The sequence below is a fragment of the Sinocyclocheilus rhinocerous genome, unplaced genomic scaffold, assembly GCF_001515625.1.
Source record: "Sinocyclocheilus rhinocerous isolate Xijiao unplaced genomic scaffold, SAMN03320098_v1.1 scaffold792, whole genome shotgun sequence".
NCBI lineage: Eukaryota > Metazoa > Chordata > Actinopteri > Cypriniformes > Cyprinidae > Sinocyclocheilus > Sinocyclocheilus rhinocerous.
Genome location: NW_015626872.1, coordinates 1454938 through 1477712, shown reverse-complemented (window position 1 = coordinate 1477712; position 22775 = coordinate 1454938). Strand labels below are relative to the sequence as shown.

General features: G+C 35.0%; 1 protein-coding gene across 1 annotated transcript in view; it reads right to left on the bottom strand.

Moving 5' to 3' along the window:
* The window catches only part of rab26 (RAB26, member RAS oncogene family), a 105413-nt gene that overhangs the window by 33442 nt on the left and 49196 nt on the right, over positions 1–22775 (bottom strand). Inside the window, exon 5 of the mRNA XM_016527417.1 lies at positions 17691–17743. Within this exon, the coding sequence (XP_016382903.1) occupies positions 17691–17743 (53 nt within the window). The remainder of the gene's footprint in view (positions 1–17690; positions 17744–22775) is intronic.

Genomic DNA, 22775 nt, shown 5'->3' with positions numbered 1-22775 from the left:
CATCAACTTCATCTTCAGAGTCAACTTCTGCTCTCAGAGTCACTTCACCAGCTTTACACCGCTTACTTTGAGTATAAATGATCCTCAAACACGCACTGAAAAAGAAAATAAACCCTTTCCGACAACCCGTCAAAATAAAAGTCCGGTCTAACTTGAAGAAATTATGACAGAAATATATTACGACTGTATACTAAAATATAATTCTCAAATTAATAATAATAATATTATTATTATTAAGGAATATCATAAACCAAGATATTTTTCATCCACGTTTTAATTTATACAGTTCCGTCATGCAGCATCTTATTTGACAAAAAAATTTTTTTTTTTTAAATTCAATGTTTTGTTGTAAGTTAATTATTATATTTTCAGTTGATTACATTTTAAAAGATTAATTCAATTGTATTCATTATTTTAATTAGACTCCATTTTTTACGATAAATTTGTATTAAATCATAAATCACAGAATCCAGAAAAAAATTAAATGGAGAATAGAGTTAAGGAGGGGAAAAAAATGATTTCATGGGGCCCTAAAATAAAAGGTAGCTACTCGTGGAGTTTAACTCTAAACAAAAAAGTTTTGTTTATATTTATTCTCAAGGTCTAACAAACAGTAATTAATGCTAAATGAATATCACATGATATTAAAAGAATAAAAAAGTGAAAAAAGTGTGAAATATTGTGATAAAAAGTTCAGAAATGTTACAATTAATTGCAAAGAAAATGTCAGATTTGTCAGATTTTGAAGTAGTGAGAGTGTGAGATAATTATAATACGGCAGACTGACAGTTTCATCTCAGTTCCATTGCGATCAGCGTTTTAAATAACACAGCTAAACAAAGATTGTTTCATTCAGAGAGAATTGTTTGTTCTTTTCTATATCTGGAACACTGAGTCTCTCTGAATCCCCCGGCGGTAAACAGAGAAGATCGAGGAGTAACGTGAGCGTGCAATCATACGATTACACAATGGAAACAGATGAATGACGACCTTCAAAACGGATTATAATCAGAGCAGGTCCAAATGACTCTCGGGCTCGTGTTTGATTGATCTCAACGCTCATCTGAGAATGAAGCATCGCTGCTGTTTGGCTCATTCACGCATGCAAAAATATCTTCAGGATAAAGCTTTCTTGTGTGATGTAGTGCCATCATGCCGTCATTTTCCAGTGATTAGTCACATGACATTTACGGTTCAGGTGATTGGCTCAAAAATTTCAGTGGTTCCTGTCTGTGAGTGAAAATGTGAAAATGTGTCAGTCATCCCACTGAGATGAGCTAACGGACGCCTCATACAAGCGGATCTGCTTGGTTGGGACACTTGAAGTCAGGATGAAATGAAAACGCATGCTTTTTTGTTAATGCATGTTATTGATCCTATTGTGCATATGGTTACTTTTTTTTTTTTGCCTTGTTATTTTTAATCAAAATATTATATCAATCGTATCATAAACTTACTATTTTTGTAAAAATGCTATAGTAAAAAAAATCTTAACTGGTTAACTTTAAGTTCTCTATACAGTGGTACTCTATATGGTGAAAACTGTAGTAGATGTATTAGGATATTTCATGTAATTAACAGAAAAATACTGTTAAATGTACAGTTTTTGAAAGTAAAAATAATATTTTTTTCATTTAAATAGCTATGCTTTACCTTAGTTTTTCTTATCGGGTTTGTGTTTAAATATGTTAGTTTTGAACATTAATGTAAAATTTTTATTGCATTAAGTGCCATCATGCCGTCATTTTCCAGTGATTAGTCACATGACATTTACGGTTCAGGTGATTGGCTCAAAAATTTCAGTGGTTCCTGTCTGTGAGTGAAAATGTGAAAATGTGTCAGTCATCCCACTGAGATGAGCTAACGGACGCCTCATACAAGCGGATCTGCTTGGTTGGGACACTTGAAGTCAGGATGAAATGAAAACGCATGCTTTTTTGTTAATGCATGTTATTGATCCTATTGTGCATATGGTTACATTTTTTTTTTTGCCTTGTTATTTTTAATCAAAATATTATATCAATCGTATCATAAACTTACTATTTTTGTAAAAATGCTATAGTAAAAAAAATCTTAACTGGTTAACTTTAAGTTCTCTATACAGTGGTACTCTATATGGTGAAAACTGTAGTAGATGTATTAGGATATTTCATGTAATTAACAGAAAAATACTGTTAAATGTACAGTTTTTGAAAGTAAAAATGATATTTTTTTCATTTAAATAGCTATGCTTTATCTTAGTTTTTCTTATCGGTTTTGTGTTTAAATATGTTAGTTTTGAACATTAATGTACAATTTTTATTGCATTATTTTAATGTCATGATGTTGTTTTAATCAGCTTTATTAAGTTCATTTTTTTTACTGTAAAGTCAAATTATTATACAAATATATACCATATTTGTCATGGTAACGTTTTTTTTTTACAGTATACAGTAACAAATCTTCTCTTCTTTCTGCATACTGTACTACAGTATTTCAGTATTTTAACTTCATCTTTAAAAAATAATCTAAACAAAAATGGCATATTCAGATACACTGTAAGAAAAAAAACAAATTGTAGGAAAACGGATTACCAGTACTTTTCCGTTTATTTAACAGATATTTCCTCAAACCTTTAAACACAATGCAATGCATAATTCAAAACACCTGTGAGAAATCAATGCTAAAAAAAATCCTCCACATTGATACAATACATTGGCCTGTATTTTTATGGACTCTTTTACTCTGTTCATCTTAGAGTAAAAACTTGTCAAATCCACAGGATGCCAGAATACTTGTGCATTTCAATGTGACAGTGCGGTTTTATAAATATTTGATTATTTCAGCTCTGCTGTGTGTCAGTCAAAGGATGTGTGTTCTTCAGTTGGCCAAACACTTCAAAAGGTGGCAGAAAGTGTGTCTCTTTCCTCCAGAGTCCCAAAGCCCTGCACTTCTTGACGTTTGTACTGCTGAGAAGCGCTGCTACTGGTCACAGGAATGAAACGGGAGAAAACTCAATGTACCTGTATATCATTTCAAGAGTGTTGAATCAGAATCAACATCTGCTGCTGCTGGATTTCTGCTGTCCTGTACTGTTACAAACCCAGAAACGGTGAAACTTTGGATGGTTTAGCATCCTGCTGGCAGATAAAAAATTTAAATAAATCTTAAATTGGAGGTGTACAATATAAAACAGACTCTTTTATTGGTTTCTTTGTTCTCTCTGGTGTAGCTTCAATTCTGGTTCATATGATATTTGTTGCTTTTTATCCTCTAGACTTTTAAAACGTTTTATTTGTATTCTAAGTACATTTGTACGTTGCAGTTGGGAACGAGTGAGCCATAACAACTAGATTTAACACATAAAACAGATGCAAATCAAGCAGTTTTTCCCCGGTGAGTGAGAAACAGAAGAACTCTCCGGCATGAATCACTGTGATCGGACATATTTGCACAACATGGTTTTGGTTTCAGACATAAAGCCTCTAAATGATCAACACGATCAAAACTTTGCTGTTAAACCTGTTGCACACAATCTACTGCCTTCTGTCTCTGATTGAAAGTTTAACGTTTTTTAAATCAAGTGAAAGGTCTTTTAGTGTAATTGTACAAAAGTCCTCCTTCAGCTGGTGCTTCACGTGTCTTTCTGCTGTCAAATCTTTACTCATTTTTATCAAGTAAACGTAAGAGTAACTTAAATCATATTTCCAGATGCACACTTACTGGACTGAAGCAGCTGGGCTTTACTTGATTCTCCATCAATCATGTTTTAGAGTCTCAAATCTGATCCTCAGGATCTTTTGAGGAGCGTTTGTTTCCAGAAGCTTTACTTTCACTGTTCCTCAGCGGAGGAATGATCTTCACAAGCCTCCAGAACATCTCACATCTTCTGAGGAGCCTTTATTTCTTCAGCTCTCAATCAGCATTGCATTGCATTATATGTTTGGATCATTTCAATCTCATCTTACTAAGGCATATTATTGGAGATATAGAATGACGAATGATACTTATATCATTTTGAGCGCTGAAAAGACCGAACACGCAAGTGACCTTCATCCACCACTGCATACCTTCTTTGGGCCAAGTGTGTGGACCTTACATGTAAATATCTGAAATATTTTTATGAAGATCCCATTGATTTACATTACAAACATCAGAATTTCATCACTTTTTGGCCATATAAATATTAGGAGGCTTAATAAACTGTTCCATTTTCAGTTTTTCTGACTATTATTTCATATGTCAGGCTTTACGGGGTTAATATTGAATAAGGGAGTGAAACCTCCCCTGAAGAATGAAACATAGCAACTGTCTCTATTGATTTAGTTCTCTGTGGTTTCTCCTTAAGTCCCTCATGAAAAATGCATCGACTAACCAAAACGCCAACATTGCGCTCGGCCTGAACTGCTTTCAGGTATTTTCAGGTAACATTGTTCTGCATGAGCATGAATGTGCAAAAGAGTTCAAATCATCGACAAAGTAATGGGACCTTCCAAATATTACAAAAATGACTAACATTACCATCATCATTTGCACGCTTTATATCATATAGTATATCTTCCCCTCAGGGTTTTCATATGTGATGGCAGTGGATGAGAAGAAATAAAGTCTGGTAATGTCTTTCCCATAGCTGGAAACATTAAATGAGTTTTAAAGGCAGTAACTGACTTTTTTCATTTTATCACTGAAAATAAACCTGAAAGTTTGCAAGAGTGCAGAAAACCTCAAAAAGCATCATCGCAGTGATGATCTCTCAGGTGAAGCATTAGGTTTCCTTCGACCTCTTGCTAAAAGGGTCAGAGCACACTCACTGAAATCTGTCCTTCACAGACATCTGCAGTGATTGTAAGAAATACAGCGGCTCGTCAAAGAGACCGGCGCCCTGCTTCAGGATGAAACACGTTAAAATAATGTTTGATATCGGTGGGAACTGTGTGTCATCTTTCATTTCAGCCCACTGAAAATATATCCATAGAGGAAATGAAAAGATGTAGCATGTGATCTTTGGCTGGAGGGGGTGCGAGAGTGCGAGAGTGCAAGTGCGTCTTCAAAGGGACTGTCAGCTTCAGTAATGGTCAGAAATAATGGACATAATGCAGACATACTTCATCCTCAAAGAGTCAGGCTCTTTTCCTTCCGGATGACTCCTGGATGGAGTGAAAATGGCTGAAAGGTGTTGTCTAGTAATTTCGACTACATACTATACAAAGATTTCAAAGGCTTTTTTGCATAAATGCTATAGAAGAACCTTTTTTTTTTGTTCCCCAAAGAACCTTTCAGTGGATTTGTTTCTTGCAAACACACTGCTTTTGTCTTCTCCAGATGTTAACTGATGGACTGGAGTGGTGTGGATTACTTGTGGATTATTGTGATGTTTTTATAAGATGTTTGGACTCTCATTCTGACGGCACCCATTCACTGCAGAGCATCAATTGCTGAGACACTGATGCAATGCTACATTTCTACAAATCTGATGAAGAAACAAACTCGTCTTGGATGGCCTGAGGGTGAGCACATTTTCAGCAAACTTCCATTCTTCCTTGAAAGGTACTTGATGGAAGGATCAATGCCAGTAAAGAACCTCCATTTCTAATAGTATCTATACCACATACTGCATGCATGAAACTACATCGAGTTTGAACCATCACACAAGTGTCTGACCACAGACTGTTCTTCATTACCCATCCTATAAAGCTCCACAAAGAGCCATTGTTTCCTGAAAAAGGCTTCTTCTGATGCTAATGCTTCTAACCAGATCCATTTGTCCTCCAAACAACCCTTGAACTTGTTTTTTAGTGTTTGCAAGGCAGTATTATGTCCCTCAGACTTTGCGGTTCTTGGGGTTTGTTCTAAACTTCTAACACTAAGGGTCTGTTCCAGTTCACATACTTCTGCTCAATTATACGCCATATGTTTTTCTTTTTTTTTTTACTGAAAAACCTGTTTCCATGTAGTAAATGCATTCAAAGTTTCTTTTGAAAATGCTAGTAAAGTGAGCACAAGTGCATCAAGCCTTAATCATATTCATTTGCTTTGCAAGCACTGGTGTTTGCTTTAACAAATGCAAATCTAGACTGTAACCCTGAAAATTCAGACTGGATAAGCCTACGTGACCCAAGGATGTGCGTGTTTTACATATGCAAAAAGATTGAAATCTATTCATAACTACAAACTGATGAATGGCCCGCACTGAAAGTGCAATTACATGAAAACCGTGAAGCAGAAGTGGCATTGTGCCAAACATCCACTGGCCATGAAGGAGGGTGAAGCTGGTCAATTAGGTGGTTTGAGCCTCAGAAGAGCACTGATGCATTGCTGTGGGTGTCTCTGCAGACAGGAGAATCACTCTTCATGGCCTCTTTAGAAGAACACCAAAGACTCTCTTAAGTGAACGCTTGTCACTGAGGGTCAAGACAGCAGAAACTTTATGTCCTCAGATGACTATTTCTGCATTTGCACTTGAGGAGAGGCTTGTGCTCAAACACAAATCTCAGATCTCAGAAGTACAGATCCAAAATCAATTCTAGACAAGTCTTTCTGCTGGTTCCAGCATCCACATCCACAGTACAGCACAGGACTAATATGAGGGACGAGTCTCAATCTGTGTCCTAATCCCTTGTGAAGTGACCAAAGCTATACCTGAGCTGCTCTAAGTGTTTGTTCTAACAGCCACAATGACAACAAACAGTGATCAGCGGGACATTTACATGTCATTTCTGCTGAGTAGACCATGACCAGACTATGATGAAATCTCATTCGACAGTCCAAAATCCCATTCCACATATTTTAAGATTTTTGAATTATGGTATTCTGTATAACAGTCTATAAACAGTCTAAATTATAAATTTAGTCATTAGCACACATCATGAATTGTAAAGACTGTTTAAAGTTATTCGTGGTGCCATTTTTCTTTACCTCAAATGTGACCCTGGACCACAAAACCAGTCATAAGGGTCAATTTTTTTAAATTGATGTATGGTTTGTTATGATAGGACACTATTTTGCTGAGATACAACTATTTGAAAATCTGGAATCTGAGGGTGCAAAAAAATCAAAATATTGAGAAAGTCGCCTTTAAAGTTGTCCGAATGAAGTTCTTAGCTATGCATATTACTAATCAAAAATTAAGTTTTGATATATTTACGGTAGGAAATTTACAAACTATCTTCATCGAACATGATCTTTACTTAATATCCTAATGATTTTTGGCATATTGTTGGTTATTGCTACAAATATACCCCAGCGACTTAACACTGCTTTTGTGCTCCAGGCTCACAAATGAATAAATCATTGTGCATTGCCACCGCATAGGGTTTTTCTCTGATTCACTTGAGAGATTCACTTGACCTGTAAACCAGCAGCTAATGATTATATAAAATGGCTCCACCAAACAATCATGAAAGCATGCTTTAATCAAAGACATTGTCGGTGGTTGTGCATTCAGGTTGTGCTTCGCTACAGTTCAGGAGAAGATTGATCAAAACAATAGCAGCTTAGATTACACCCACACAATTAATCACACACAAACACACCGATAATAACCGGATCACAGTCACTGCAGAAACAAAGGCAGCCGGTGAACGGCGCAGCGGGAAACTTTCACAGAGAAACACAGAGAGCTGAAGGTTTCAATCATACGGTAGCGAGGACAAAAATCCAATCGGGGATTGAGTGACATGCAGAGCTCAGTCGCCGCTGGTGGACTCAGAGAGAGCAAATAGAGACCTGAGTGTGTGAGAGAGACAGAAAACAAACCTGAAGAGGAAAAAGAGCTTGTGATATGAGAGGAAGATCACATTGTGTGAAGTGGGAGGAGGGCGAGAGGAGATGCCACTATGTTCCATTAGATATAAAGTGCTAAAAACAGACTAACAGTTTAGCTGCTGTTTGAACAGACAAAGAAAAACAGTGTTCGGAAAATGCACCATTAAAGCCAGGGAATAATCGGAGGTAAATTAGTGCTCTTACGTTCTGCTGTTTATGCCCTTATAAGGCAGAACAAACTCAATGACCAACTCGACTCGCCATGAATAAATATGTATTTTGCAGGGTGATTACGATACAAGTTAATAAGCAAGAAGCCATGCGAAGCTGTGCGTTACCATGGTAAAAGAGTGTCATTAAAAACAGCATGAATCCTGTGCTCTTATAAAATTGTGGCAACTGCAATGATGAAATACACCAATGTTCAAGAAATATTTACTTATTTATTATTATTCAATGACAATGGCAATGTCAGTTTTATATATGTAGCACTATTAATCACAACAAGGGTTGACCAATGAGCTGCATAACAATACAGAAGCACTTAAACGGTACAACATAATTACTAAAATACAGTGCAATTAAACGTTAATCTCAGTGATTATATGCCTAAAAAAAAAAATCGATTTAGAAATCATTGTTAATAGCTGCCAAGCAACCTATCAAATGGCATGGTATTCTCCAAATTATTTACATTCATTTTTTTTTACCAAATGCCACACAAAGACAAATTAAATAAATAAATGACTAATTAATTAATTAATTAAATGAATCCATTAATTTATGAACTTTAATTAAATCAAAATAAATACATAATAAATAGATTATAATGAATTGTAAATTAAACCGAAATAAATAAATGATACATTTGAATAAATAATGAATTTGAAATAAATAAATTATGAATTTGAGTAAAATTGAAATTAATTAATTAATTGAATAAAGTTTTAATAGAAAAACGAATTATAATTTAGAACTAAATTGTAATAAATATATTATGCATTTGAATACAACTGAAATAAACAAATCAATTATGACTTATTTAATTTAAATAAAGAATTATAAATGAATCTAAATCAATTATAATTACATTTAATGAGCAAACAAACAAATGAATTAATTCAATATTTGCAATGGCTTGAGATGGAGTTTATTCAAAACTTTGAGTCTGAACTATATGCATTTATATTGGAATGCATCCATGTCTTCACACTTGAAAAAGTACATATGCTCTTACGTGATTAATAAATCAGCACCTTCTGCCAGTCTAGACAGCGTCTCAATAGTGCGTAACAGCACAGTGAATTCAGCCAGAGGTGCTGTTGAGTTTGCATGTTACGGAGTGGAAACTGTTATCGCGCTTCTTCAGTTTATGTCTGAAGCGCCAGTCTCATGAACCACAAGTCACTTGGGCAATATTTCAAAACTGCTGACACTCTGCGGCAAAAACGACAGAGACATTCACAACACGAGATCCAGGAGCCCAGAGAAAGAGCGAGGGAGCCAGATGAGGAAGAGACGGAGGGAGTGATGAATACCAAGTGAGCGTTATGTGACTGCAGCATGCAATCTTACGGACCACCTGCTTCAAGGCGGCACCAGAAGGCTTATAACAGTTTAGAAATACAAGACAGAACATTCAGGCAAACTGAGTGTTTCAGCAAATAGCAGACACATGCTCGCAATCTTAAATATAGATCTACATGCTCAACATGTGTAGAAACTGAAAGAAGCATTACCACTGAGCCCTGCTCACTAAACTAATCAGAATATCTAAGAAACAGAAGTTCGGTTGCATAAAAACTGACACCTGTTTGAAATCTTGATTTTGGTGCGAGTTAAATTCTTATTTAAATGAACTTTTTAGGTTTATGTAACTTCAATACTACAGTTACATACACATTTTTTGGGTGATACAGCCAAAAAAAAATTCTGTAAATATCTATATATTTATATTAGTGATTTTTCAGTGACTCTTTATGCAGGTTATATCATCTTTGTAAGTGAGCCATTGAATCATTCATTCAGCAGATTTGTTCAAAATGCTAATTCATTCAGGATTCAATCAAGTGATTGTATTTATGAGTCAGTAACTGAATCATTCACTTGATCGATTCGTTCATTTAGGAAGAAACTAAATGACTTCTTCATTAAGTAAGTCACTGAATCATTTATTCATCAGATTTGTTCAAAATGCTGATTCCATCAGGAAGGAATCAAGTGACTGCCTTTATGAGTCAGTCATTGAATTATTTGCTCAATCAATTTGTTCAACAACACAGATTAATTCTGGAAATAATCGTTTTGAGTCACTGAATCACTCATTCAACAGATTTATTCAAAGTGCTGATTCATTTAGGAACAAATCAAGCAATTGCATTTATGAGTTAGTCGTTGAATCATTCACTTGACTGATTCATTCCACAACACAGATTCATTCCAGACAGAACTAAATGACTGTCTTTATGAATGAGTCATTTGTTCTACAAGATTTGTTAAAAACTTTGATTCCATCAGAAATGAATCAAGCAATTGCCTTCAATGAATCATTCACTTTATTCAACACAAATTAATTCGGAGTTGTGAGTCTTCACAAGTGAGTCATTGAATCATTTATTCAACAGAATTGGTCAGAACTGATTCAGGAAGGAAACCCCAATACTGTGTATTGCTCAGAGACATGTTGGATTTGTTTTGGAAAATGATTTATAGAAATTGTAAATAAAACAACGATTATTGGAGTACATTTTACAAAAAAAAAAAAAACTGTATTTCAGTCATTCTTCTTCAAAATGTCATGTTTAATTTAATGTGTTACTTGTCATTTCTATGTAATTCTTGTTTTAATTTAATAGCAATTTCTGAGTGAAAAATTTTCAAAGTATTCTCATTTTTTGTTTTCATTTAAGGATTGTGTGGCAGCATTTAGGAAACTTTATAACTAAACAAGTTAAAATAATTGTAATAGTGATTAATTTCATATTGCCACTTATCTGTTCACGCAAATCACCTCCACACTCTCAAATCCTTAATTTACTTATCTTTTGATTATCGATATCTCTTGGTTTAAACATTCGGCCTGATCTTATGCATGACCTACAAACCACAACAACGTTCATTATCTCACCGAACAGCAAAACAATTAGGTGTAAATTACTGAAAGTGGATAAAAAATTCATACTTTAATGACACTCCAAGGTGCCACAGGAAGAGATTTAGCCGGTGCTTATTAGTGACCATGTGGCTGATTAAAGACTCACCTAAGATGCTGATGCAACCATGTGAAATTCATTTCTCCTCCCTTAACCCAGTGTAATCCTATTTAGCACTGAATGTGTCAATTATCTGTGAGAGTAATGAAAACGATGCTGCCAGCAATAGCGCAGCACTTCAGCGCCGCATTCCAGACAGAAGCTGATGTTTATTCAGCGCGCCATATGCCTTCACAATAAAGAGAAAACTTAATGCAATGCTGTGCTCGGCTTGAATCATGGCTGCATGACGGTACATACATCAGTGAAATAATAAAGGTTAACATATACACTACCGTTCAAAAGTTTGGAGTCCATGTATATTTAATACTTGTCTTCAGCAAGGCTGCATTAAATTAAATAAATGCTGTTCTTTTGAACTTTCTACTAATCAAAGAATCCTGAAAAATAAAATATATCACAGTTTCCACAAAAATATTTGGCAGCACAGCTGTTTTCAACATTGATAATAATCAGAAATGTTTCTTGAGCAGCAAATCAGCATATTAGAATGATTTCTGAAGATCATGTGACACTGAAGACTGCAGTAATGATGCTGAAAATTCAGCTTTTGTAGTAAACTTTTTTTGTAGTAAACTGTAATATTATTTCAAAACAGTTTTACTGCATTTTTCACCAAATAAATGCAGCCTTGGTGAGCAGAAGAGACTTCTTTCAAAAACATTAAACAATATACCAACTTTTGAACAATAATATCATTAATTTAAGTGCATTTAGTCTTGTTTATTTTTACAACAATAATAATAATAATAATAATGATAATAATATTTATAAATAATAATATAAATTATTATTATTATTATTAATGTATTTATTGTTACTATTAAGAATAATAATAATATTTCCAACAGGATAAGAAAAATAATTTGAATAATTACATTTTTAATGGTATTTTTACCTCCCAACACAACAAAAACCCTGCAGATTTTTTTGCGGTGTGATGTGAAGGCTTTGGCTTTCCGTATCTCAGGCTTTTGTTCCTGGTTCGTCACAGTGATTAGCATTAATTTATGCTGATTAACCTGAGCAGCAGAGTTGAGGCTTGAGTGCCTCTGTGCAAATGAACAGGTGCTGCATTACACACACACACACACACACACACACACAGCCAGCATATATTCAGAATGATACTGTCAAACCATCAACATGTGCTGTATCAAGGGAAAGCAACCTGATAAAAATTCACAAAACATCCATGAAAATTTTATCACACCCTGTATTCTTAAAATCATATGTCCCTGTAATGCTGCTCTGGGATCAGATGTCCCATATTCATTCTCTGTTCATATTTGCTTCTACTATAGTATATACAGTCTATGCCCATATGTTCTGATTCGCTCACACCTACTTACACTATATGATGAATCACACTGGGAGATTCACAGACTTTGACAGCAGAGCTACACTTTGTATTACTTTGTAGCGGGTAGCAGAATTTCAAAAATCAAACCTATGATCTACTGCATTGATTGTAAGATGCGTGTTAATGCAATGCAGCGGGATGTGTTTATATGAGTGGCAATAGATCCACTCACATGCAAGCGGCATATTTGAGTATGAAAATAACAATAAGCAGTCAGGATTACTCTCTCTAATTTTATGTGTTAGATTATAATTGCATTCGCAGGAATTCATCACTTTGTATACCTTATATGAGAATATAAGAAGTTATGAATAATATTATGAATTATAGATGGCAAAATCATGGCATGATCAAAAGTGACAGTGAAGACATTTATAATGTTACAAAATATTTCTGTTTCAAATAAATGCTGTTCTTTTGAACTTTCTACTAATCAAAGAATCCTGAAAAATAAAATATATCACAGTTTCCACAAAAATATTTGGCAGCACAGCTGTTTTCAACATTGATAATAATCAGAAATGTTTCTTGAGCAGCAAATCAGCATATTAGAATGATTTCTGAAGATCATGTGACACTGAAGACTGCAGTAATGATGCTGAAAATTCAGCTTTTGTAGTAAACTTTTTTTGTAGTAAACTGTAATATTATTTCAAAACAGTTTTACTGCATTTTTCACCAAATAAATGCAGCCTTGGTGAGCAGAAGGGACTTCTTTCAAAAACATTAAACAATATACCAACTTTTGAACAATAATATCATTAATTTAAGTGCATTTAGTCTTGTTTATTTTTATAACAATAATAATAATAATAATGATAATAATATTTATAAATAATAATATACTGCAGTAATGATGCTGAAAATTCAGCTTTTGTAGTAAACTTTTTTTGTAGTAAACTGTAATATTATTTCAAAACAGTTTTACTGCATTTTTCACCAAATAAATGCAGCCTTGGTGAGCAGAAGAGACTTCTTTCAAAAACATTAAACAATATACCAACTTTTGAACAATAATATCATTAATTTAAGTGCATTTAGTCTTGTTTATTTTTACAACAATAATAATAATAATAATAATGATAATAATATTTATAAATAATAATATAAATTATTATTATTATTATTAATGTATTTATTGTTACTATTAAGAATAATAATAATATTTCCAACAGGATAAGAAAAATAATTTGAATAATTACATTTTTAATGGTATTTTTACCTCCCAACACAACAAAAACCCTGCAGATTTTTTTGCGGTGTGATGTGAAGGCTTTGGCTTTCCGTATCTCAGGCTTTTGTTCCTGGTTCGTCACAGTGATTAGCATTAATTTATGCTGATTAACCTGAGCAGCAGAGTTGAGGCTTGAGTGCCTCTGTGCAAATGAACAGGTGCTGCATTACACACACACACACACACACACACACACTCATAAAGTCCCTTATGGTTATGAGTCTGACAGCAGACAAAAGCTTCTTGAGATGCAAATGCATGTGGGCGTGAGCCGCAACCTTTGGTCTGAGGAACAGCACATGTGAACATCTGATATTTGTTTGTTTTTCACACGTTTATGTGTCTGTGAACACATAAGAGAGAAATGTGTGTGGGAGTGTGAGGGGGTTGTCTGTTTACATGTTCACATATTAATAAGGATCTTTAAAAGCCCGGGGTGAGATCTGTCCCCCTGCGTCGCGGCTAATGGTTATAAATGGTGCAATACTTCATGATGTATTAATAACTGGGCCCACAGCTGTAAACCTGCAGGACAGATGGCCTCAATACCTCTCTTTGATGCTCAAGTCATTAAACTCACATCTCATTTTCAAATCATTAGCCCAAAACTTTCTGTCCCCCTCGTTCTCGCTCTAAAATCACTGCACATCTGCGAGAGTCCATGTGTTTTGATCAATGTCTAATAAACACACATACAGTACAGATGCACAACAAACATGTAGTTGAAAGTGTGGTTAAAGTCTGGCCTTTTCTTACACTAAAAAATGCTGGGTTAAATATAACCCAGCGCTGGGTTAAAAAGGGACAAACCCAGCTTATTATACCGCTGGGTCAAAACAACCCAATAGGTGGGTTTGTCCCTTTTTAACCCAGCATTTTTTTTTAGAGTGTACATATCTGGCAGGGTTTAGGCAGCCTAAATGACAGAAAAATGTTGTTTTGCTTAAAAATTAAATATGCATGGATGAATTGCTCACAATAAGATCAATATGAAGGCATTTGTGGTTGACCCTGTCTGATATGAAAGAGAAAGACAGGGTCTTCCTCCTCGACGCCCCGCTTGCGCCTTCTGGCCTGTTCGGCGACGCTGTCAATTCAGTCGTCGACAGGGACCAGGAGGCTCGTAAACAAGCGGCGGCGTTTCAGCGGTTCCTCCCTCGCCGTATTTCAGCTCCGGGGGCTGCTGGGCGGCAGCAGTCCCCACCGCGTACCAGCTCCTCACATAGGGAGACGCAAAAACAGATTGGGGGCCTCGAAGCCTAAGCCGGATCTGCGGACCGTCCTTCAGGCTAAGAGGTCCTCGACCAAAAGGTCCTGACTATTTGAGTGTAGGACTAGCGAGGGCAGGCCTTCTGTGGCAGAGAGGTTCACACCGCATTACACGGTGCCCGTCTTCCTCAGGAGATCAGTCTGCCACCCCTGCCGGTGTTCCAGGGCGCAGCGGTCTCCAGCGAGCATATCTGTCAGTTACCGCCCGGCAACGTAGCGGCACTGAGAGGCTCGCGGCCTCTGCGGAGGTCCCCAGAGCAGCTAGTTCGGTTGTCCCCTGTCGGCATGCAGACGCTTCAAGGCACCGAACTAACGACCACGATGCAGGCACGTTTGTCTCCTGCTCGGATCAAGTCGATTCTCACTGCAGTCAAGAGAGTGAAAGAAGGCCAGTCACTCATGCGTCTCGTTCCCTCGAGGAACCAGGGTTACATACATAACCTGAGACGTTTTTCTGTAACTAAGTTGCTGGGTCGTTTTTAACGCTGTGTTATTTTTTTCTACCCAACCGCTTGGTTGAGCCTGTCTCTGATGAAACAACGCAGCTGCTGAGTTACAGTCAGAGTACGGGCTTATCGATTTGGTGCACTTCTTCAGCAAAATAAGGGTTTGTATACATTTTATTTCATTTATAAAGTCTTTACTGTGCTATAAATTATATTATTTTACACAACGCAACACAAGGACGAGAGTCGTTTTGCACTGGAAATGCCTTTTGCCTTGCATAACATAAATGGATTTTATTCGTAATAATACTGAGTTTAAGATAATTTAAATATGATAATAAAATATGTTCTCTAATCTCAGTACTGTTTGTTTATGGGCAGGTTTTGGAGTCAGTCACGCTATCTCTCTGCTACGAGTGAAACGTGAGGCCGCGGTCTAAAGTTTGCAGTTCCCCCGCAAACAGCAGCCCTTCACTGGCTCAGATTTCGGCGACACACCGGCACGAGAATTAGCACTATTTCAGTAAAAAGCGATTACAGAGAACGGTTGAATACACTTAAATTAAAATGGCACTTTTAAATATTACATTTTTTATTTCTAAAATGCATGTTGAACGAGTTTAAATATATGTAATATTGTAAACTATGCTGTATTCACCCAAATAAATTCAATTTGTAAAATATATTTTGTCCATGTGTTCTTGCTTAATAATAAATATTCATCTTTTGATTATTGCTGTTGCCTCTAGTAATTCTGTGTGATTTTTTTACATTTCCAGACCATTTTTAAGGCAGCAATATAATAATTTTTAAACAACATTTAAAAAATTTTTTCAATAATTTTTTTCAATATTTTTCAATAAATTTTTAAACAATAGTTGACTTAAATAAAACAACCCAGCATGTGTTCTGTCCAATATTTACCCAGCGCTGGGTTGCCAGCAGTGTTGGGCAAGTTACTCTGAAAATGTCATTAAATTACTTTGTGAACTGCAAGAAAAAAATTGCAATTACTTTTTTTTTTTCATTTCATAGCAATAACAAAACAAACCCTGAATGGTAAACTCAGAATTGCAAGAAAGATAGAATTATTAATTCATGTCTCGCAATTACTTTTTTTTTTCTATAATGTATTGTAAAAAGCACTATAGAAATAAATTTGACTTGATTTTAAAGTCATCACAAAATGCCATTCACAACCATAATCTGACGTATTTTTAAACACAATACAAGTAAGAAAAAAATGTAGGGCAAAACTTTTATTTTATCCATCGAGAATTTATTCTTCAAAACTGAGTCAGATAACTGGAGGAGAGGGGATGAAAAAATAAGTGCGATTCATGACATCAGCCTAAAAGGAAAATAATTTCAGATGCTGAGCAAGATATGCCATTTTCATAAAATTATTTCATATTTGTAATGTTTTGAGTAACATGGATTAATAAAAAAAGAAAAGATCAGGAACGTGCATTATAAATAGTAATAATTAGAGTCTGATTTCATGGAGTAAAGGCTAAATAAGATTCTCAAAGGAATTTAGTTATGCTGTAACCTGTGTTGATTTTATCATGACTTTATAATAAAACAGGATTTTCATTGGTCTTTTGAAGCAAGTTTAAGAAACAATGCCAAAACAAACAAACAATGTAACTAGTCAGATTCAATTCATGAACAAATAACTCTTATGAGCCAGCTCTTAGTGCATAAGTGAATCAACAACATCCAGCCTGACCTTCACTAAGCAAATGACTCATGATTCAGTTTGAAACACAGCCCTGTATAATTTACAGCGTTAGTTGAGAGAGAATGATTTATGCGTAAACAAAAACTGACATTATAACAAAAATATGCACAAATGAATCAAAACTGAGTCCAACTGAAATTCCAGTCAAATCAAAAGTGAACTGTGAATTTGAATCAAATGAAATCCATTAAATCTGTATTGATTCTCATATCTTATTGCAATGAAATGTTTGCAATCACATAGTAACGTACACAAGCCGCTGCAAAGATGCAGCGCAAATTATATTGCACTCCAGCAACCCACGGTTATGCATTTCTCATGCATAATTACAGAAAAAATATGCAAGTAATTACAGGATATTTATGTATACTCCTAAAGATAAAATGGAAATGGAAAATGGTTATGAAAAACTAAATTACGCCTGATTTTGGGGCAAGAAGCCTTGACTCAGTCTTTAGGGAAACATTAAGATGCATGAAAATTGCTGTTTAAGATAAACGAACAGTGACGCGCACTCAATAAAAGAGGACTTTCACAGGTTTATTATTACAAAGAAACTCTTAAAATGAAATTGCAATATCAAAAGGGGTATTGACCTCTAAATGCACACGAGCCTTACCTGTATGTTGTCAAAAGAAGCTTTATTTGTCACATCGTAGAGCAGCAAAAGAGCTGAAAAGACAGACGAGACATTAATCACGTATATGAAAAACCTCAACATCAACTCAGACATCGGTTGTTTCTAAACACAAAAAGTCCTTTTGCAGTCTGTAAAATCTTTTATTACTGGAAGAGAAAGCAGTATAAAGTTAGTGGATGAGTCCTCTGGCTTTACAAGCATGTAATCTGAAGCACTCCAGCCGCTCGCACCGTGTGATGTGTTTATGGATTCAGTCCTATATTTGGGGTTTGGGGGAGATGAAGGTCCGTGAAGGGCAAACATTAAAGGATAATTACCATCTCTGGTACGAGGGAAGTGGCACAGACGGAGGAACAAACAACGTCTGGCTGTGCATTCTGTCTCTCTCTCACACACACACACACACACACACACACACACACATGCACACACACTCACCATTCTTCAGAATGGAGAAGAGACGGTCTGAATGGAGATTGTTTTATCAGCTCTTAACAGCTAGAGTTTGCATGCAAGACGCTTTTAATTAAATCTTAGTTTTTTTTGTAAGACAATGCAGTGCTAAAGTCTTTCAAAGCGACTTTTCCTAAAGTCCATGCGAGGCCTGCGTTCACTGCGTTGAGTGACAGGAGCCGAGCGGAGGACTGATGGGAAGCGACAGCAGCGTGTCGGGGTCCCTACGATCACAGCCTCCCGCGCCTGTGCGTCTGAAACCAACGAGACAGCGATTCAGCTGTGCAGACGGAAATAATTGACCGTTTGTTTGCGAGCATCTCAAAAGCCAGGTGTTCTCCATTTACAATGTCTGAACAAATATATGTGAGGGGGAATTTTCAATAAAGCAGAAACACAAACCGCTGTAACCTGGAAACAGTTTCTGCTCGTGGGAGTGTGCATCAGAGACTGTAGACGCTGACAGGTTACATGCGCTCGTGAAAGACATTCAGAGAATCTTTTACACAACATGGTTCAATTGAAAAGAACTGACTAACTGATTTAATTAAAGCTTTTAAGTTGCAAACATTATTTTGATGAGTTCTGTTAAACATTGCTTTTGTTCCTCTTTTTGCTGAACAGCATTAATTAGGAAAATAGTGTGTCAATAATGCAAAATGACAATAGTAAACACTAATTTTCCAGTTAAAGACAGTTCATCATTGAATTCAGTGATGTCTTCATTCAGCTCAGTTCATAGTATCATAGTGCGTATAAAGTGCGTATAAATAGTACGCCAAATAAAAACAAAAACTCGTGGTATTGATACGCAAAAATTGACTTTGGCGTGTATATGCTACGCAATGGGTAGGATTAGGGTTGTTGGGTAGATGCGTATCATATGCATGCGAAAACTGCGTATTATATGCACGCCAAAGACAATTTTTGCGTTAAAAAGTCAAAAGGCCAAAGTTTGAGTCTGACAAAATAGAATGTGTTTTTGACTAAAATGTTTGACTTTGACCTGGAAGTTTGAAGTTTGCATAAGTTGGTGTGAAGTTTTGAGATTGTGTTTACAGTTGTGAGTTGTGAATTGTGTGTTAGTAATCAAGAAAAACTGTAATACCAACATTTTCCAATATGTTACAGTTTTTTGGTTATTACTGACCATGAGTACACTAATGTCGATGACAGGTAATATCTTTCTTATTTGTTACATTTAACAATCCTAGCCCATTCATTTGAACTGAAATAGATTCCAGGGCCACCACTGAATTATGTTGAAATTAATTGTAACAAATTAATTTTATTGAGTAATCAACTTAAAAATGTGTTCATTCCTCAAAATTTTTAGTTGCTATCATTCAGTGTAATTTGTTAATTGAACATATTTTCATTAGAAGAGGTCATAACTCAAAAAGACTGATCCAAACTGTTGCATTAATTCTTTTTGTTAAGCAAAACTTTAGTTTTAGAGTGTGGCATGTACAGATTTCTGAACTCCAGAAACTTCCTTCACTCGTCTCACAGCGGGAGAAACAGAGAAATCGTCCCCCTGCAGCTTCACAAAACGCCTGCATTTTAATTCTGCAATGCTCATTATTCATAGTATTCAGCTGTGTATATGGAGAAGTTGGGAGTATTTTACATAAACCTGTGAAGCAGTTTTAATTGCACGAAGTGCATTTTCAATGCAACTAAACAAGGAGAAAGAGAAAGAGCTGTAAAGCTATAAAAATTTACTGTTACACAGGCCATGTTTCAGTCATCACACTCCACATGTGTAATGTATATTGCGCATTTTGATGTATTGCATTGCATGTTTCTTCAATTATAGAGCCCTGTGGACTTTATTTAGAAAATAAATTATCTTAAAATGCTCTAATTTATTTAATCAGCCTAAAATCTAAGAAAAATCCCTAAAAACAAGGCCCAATGTATGTTAATATTAAGGAATTTTCAGTATTTTTTTTATTTTTATTAATTAATTAATTTATTTATTTATTTTACACAGGTTTTACCTGTATTGTGAATTATGCATTGAATTTGGTTGTGTTTTAGGGTTAAAAGAAGTATCTGTAAATTTAACAGAAAAGGTACTGGTCATTTTCTGACTTTATGACATTTATATATATTTATATGCATAACAAAAGTCAGGAAGTCAGAAAATGACCAGTCAGAAAATGATTTTCATATGCTTTTGTGAAAATAAAACAAACTTTGAAAATAAAATAAATGAAAAAAAAAAACATATAAAAAAAAATTATGATAATCTAAACAAAGAGTGAAATTAAACATAAACCATTTCAATATTTGTGTAAAAATGTTTTAAATTAATTTTAACAAATTAAATGTCCCACAGTCATTTATACCTTTAGCCTCTAATAAAAACATTTTATCAATAGTTAGTTAGTTGTTTCTTAAGAAGACCGCAGTGAAGAGCCTGTGGTTACATTTCAGATGAAAAATATCCAAATGTCACTATTGTTGTGATTTTGTGTCATTTCCGATCAAGCCATAAACTCCTATGAAATGAACATTATAGCAAGACAAATTTGAGTTTACCATTTTATTCCAAAGATGTCATTTCCATCACAGATACACATAACTTGAGATGTGTTGAAAATGTCTAAAAGTAGCAATTCAATGACTCAAACATGTCTATGTTGTCTCAAATCCTCACTAGATTTTGAAACAGCCATAATTTTGTTCTTAAGAAGCTTGAATGTTTTGTCACCTGCTACGTCACTAATTAAGCAGGCAGAAATATCAACCGCTTCATGTCTCCATATACAGTAAGATGTGAAGTCTTCTCTTCCCCATATGTCAGTATAGCATATGCAAAAGCTGGAACAAAAGATGTAAAATGCTGCTTTGAATGCATATTGGCCCGAATAAACAATCAAACTGGAGCAAAGGAACAAAGACTCGTCACAAAGTGCCTTTTCAGAGCCCAGTTAGACTGACACGTGTGAGTGGCACTTCAATAATGACTGCAATTAACAATAATCATGTCAAAACCATTTCTGAAGCCCATTATTATCTTGCTCTCAAAACCTTGCCCAAAAATACTATCATTTATTATTGACCCAGAAAGGTAGAGAGAGAAAGTAGATGAGAGAGAAATTGAGGTAGAGAGAGCGAGAGAGAGAGACACTCAACCAAAACTACCCACAAACCACTGCACCTTTAGTTCTGAAAGACATTTCATCATTCACATTACCTTTGCATTTGGTTATAAAGTGGTTGAAAATCAAATTAGGTAAATAAGGCAGAGCGTTCAATCAATACAGACAGCTCACACATTCAACTGAATAAAGCTCATACATCATTGATTTCATCTGAATGGCGTTGAAAGCTCCTCTGAAGAGCGTGTGTCCTTTTCCCTTCACGTTGTGTTTGTTTTATCTGATGAGCAGTAGATGAGGAATATGCTACAGATCTGCTGATAAAAGAGAGCTGAGGGATCATCATTTCTCATTTGCAGTGTATGACTGACATATGTCAAATGTTTCAAACGGTTCACTTTCCTTCTAAATCTGGAAACCTATCAAGGTACAAAACGATGCCTGTTTTTTAGGTTAACCCACCCAATTCTCACTACCATAAATTTGATGAGGATTTTATTGAGAGGTTTGTTTGTTTGTTTGTTTTTTAATAGACAAAAAATAAAAATAAACAAGAGACAAAGAAAGCACAATGAAAGCAGTAAATTAATTTAGGAAATAAATTATTATATAACAGTCAATTAATAATCTGATGAGCAGTAGATGATGAATATGCTACAGATCTGCTGATAAAAGAGAGCTGAGGGATCATCATTTCTCATTTGCAGTGTATGACTGACATATGTCAAATGTTTCAAACGGTTCACTTTCCTTCTAAATCTGGAAACCTATCAAGGTACAAAACGATGCCTGTTTTTTAGGTTAACCCACCCAATTCTCACTACCATAAATCTGATGAAGATTTTATTGAGAGGTTTGTTTGTTTGTTTGTTTGTTTTTTAATAGACAAAAAATAAAAATAAACAAGAGACAAAGAAAGCACAATGAAAGCAGTAAATTAATTTAGGAAATAAATTATTATATAACAGTTTAACAATTAATAAATGTTTCTGAATTAAAGACATCTTTCAATGCTTACATGCATACATAAATATTTGTTTTGTTTTTTAATTTCCATGAACAAAAATAATGGTGGTTTCAGACCAGGCTTGGAAAAACATTCCACCAAAATGAATAAAAAATGACAAAAAATCCAAAATCTGAGATCTTTGCTGAGCAATGATTATTTGTGAGTAATCGCGTTCCAAAATAAAAGTTTTTGTGTACATAATATATGTGTGTGTACTGTGTATATTTATTATGTATATGTAAATACACATATTTAAGAAAAATATTAAATATACTTATATGTGAACCTGGAGCACAGAAGCAGTCTTAAGTCGCTGGGGTATAGTTGTAGCAATAGCCAACAATACATTGTATGGGTCAAAATTATTGATTTTTCTTTTATGCCAAAAATCATTAGGATATTAAGTAAAGATCATGTTCCATGAAGATATTTTGTAAATTTCCAACCGTAAATATATCAAAAATATGCATTGCTAAGGACTTCATTTGGACA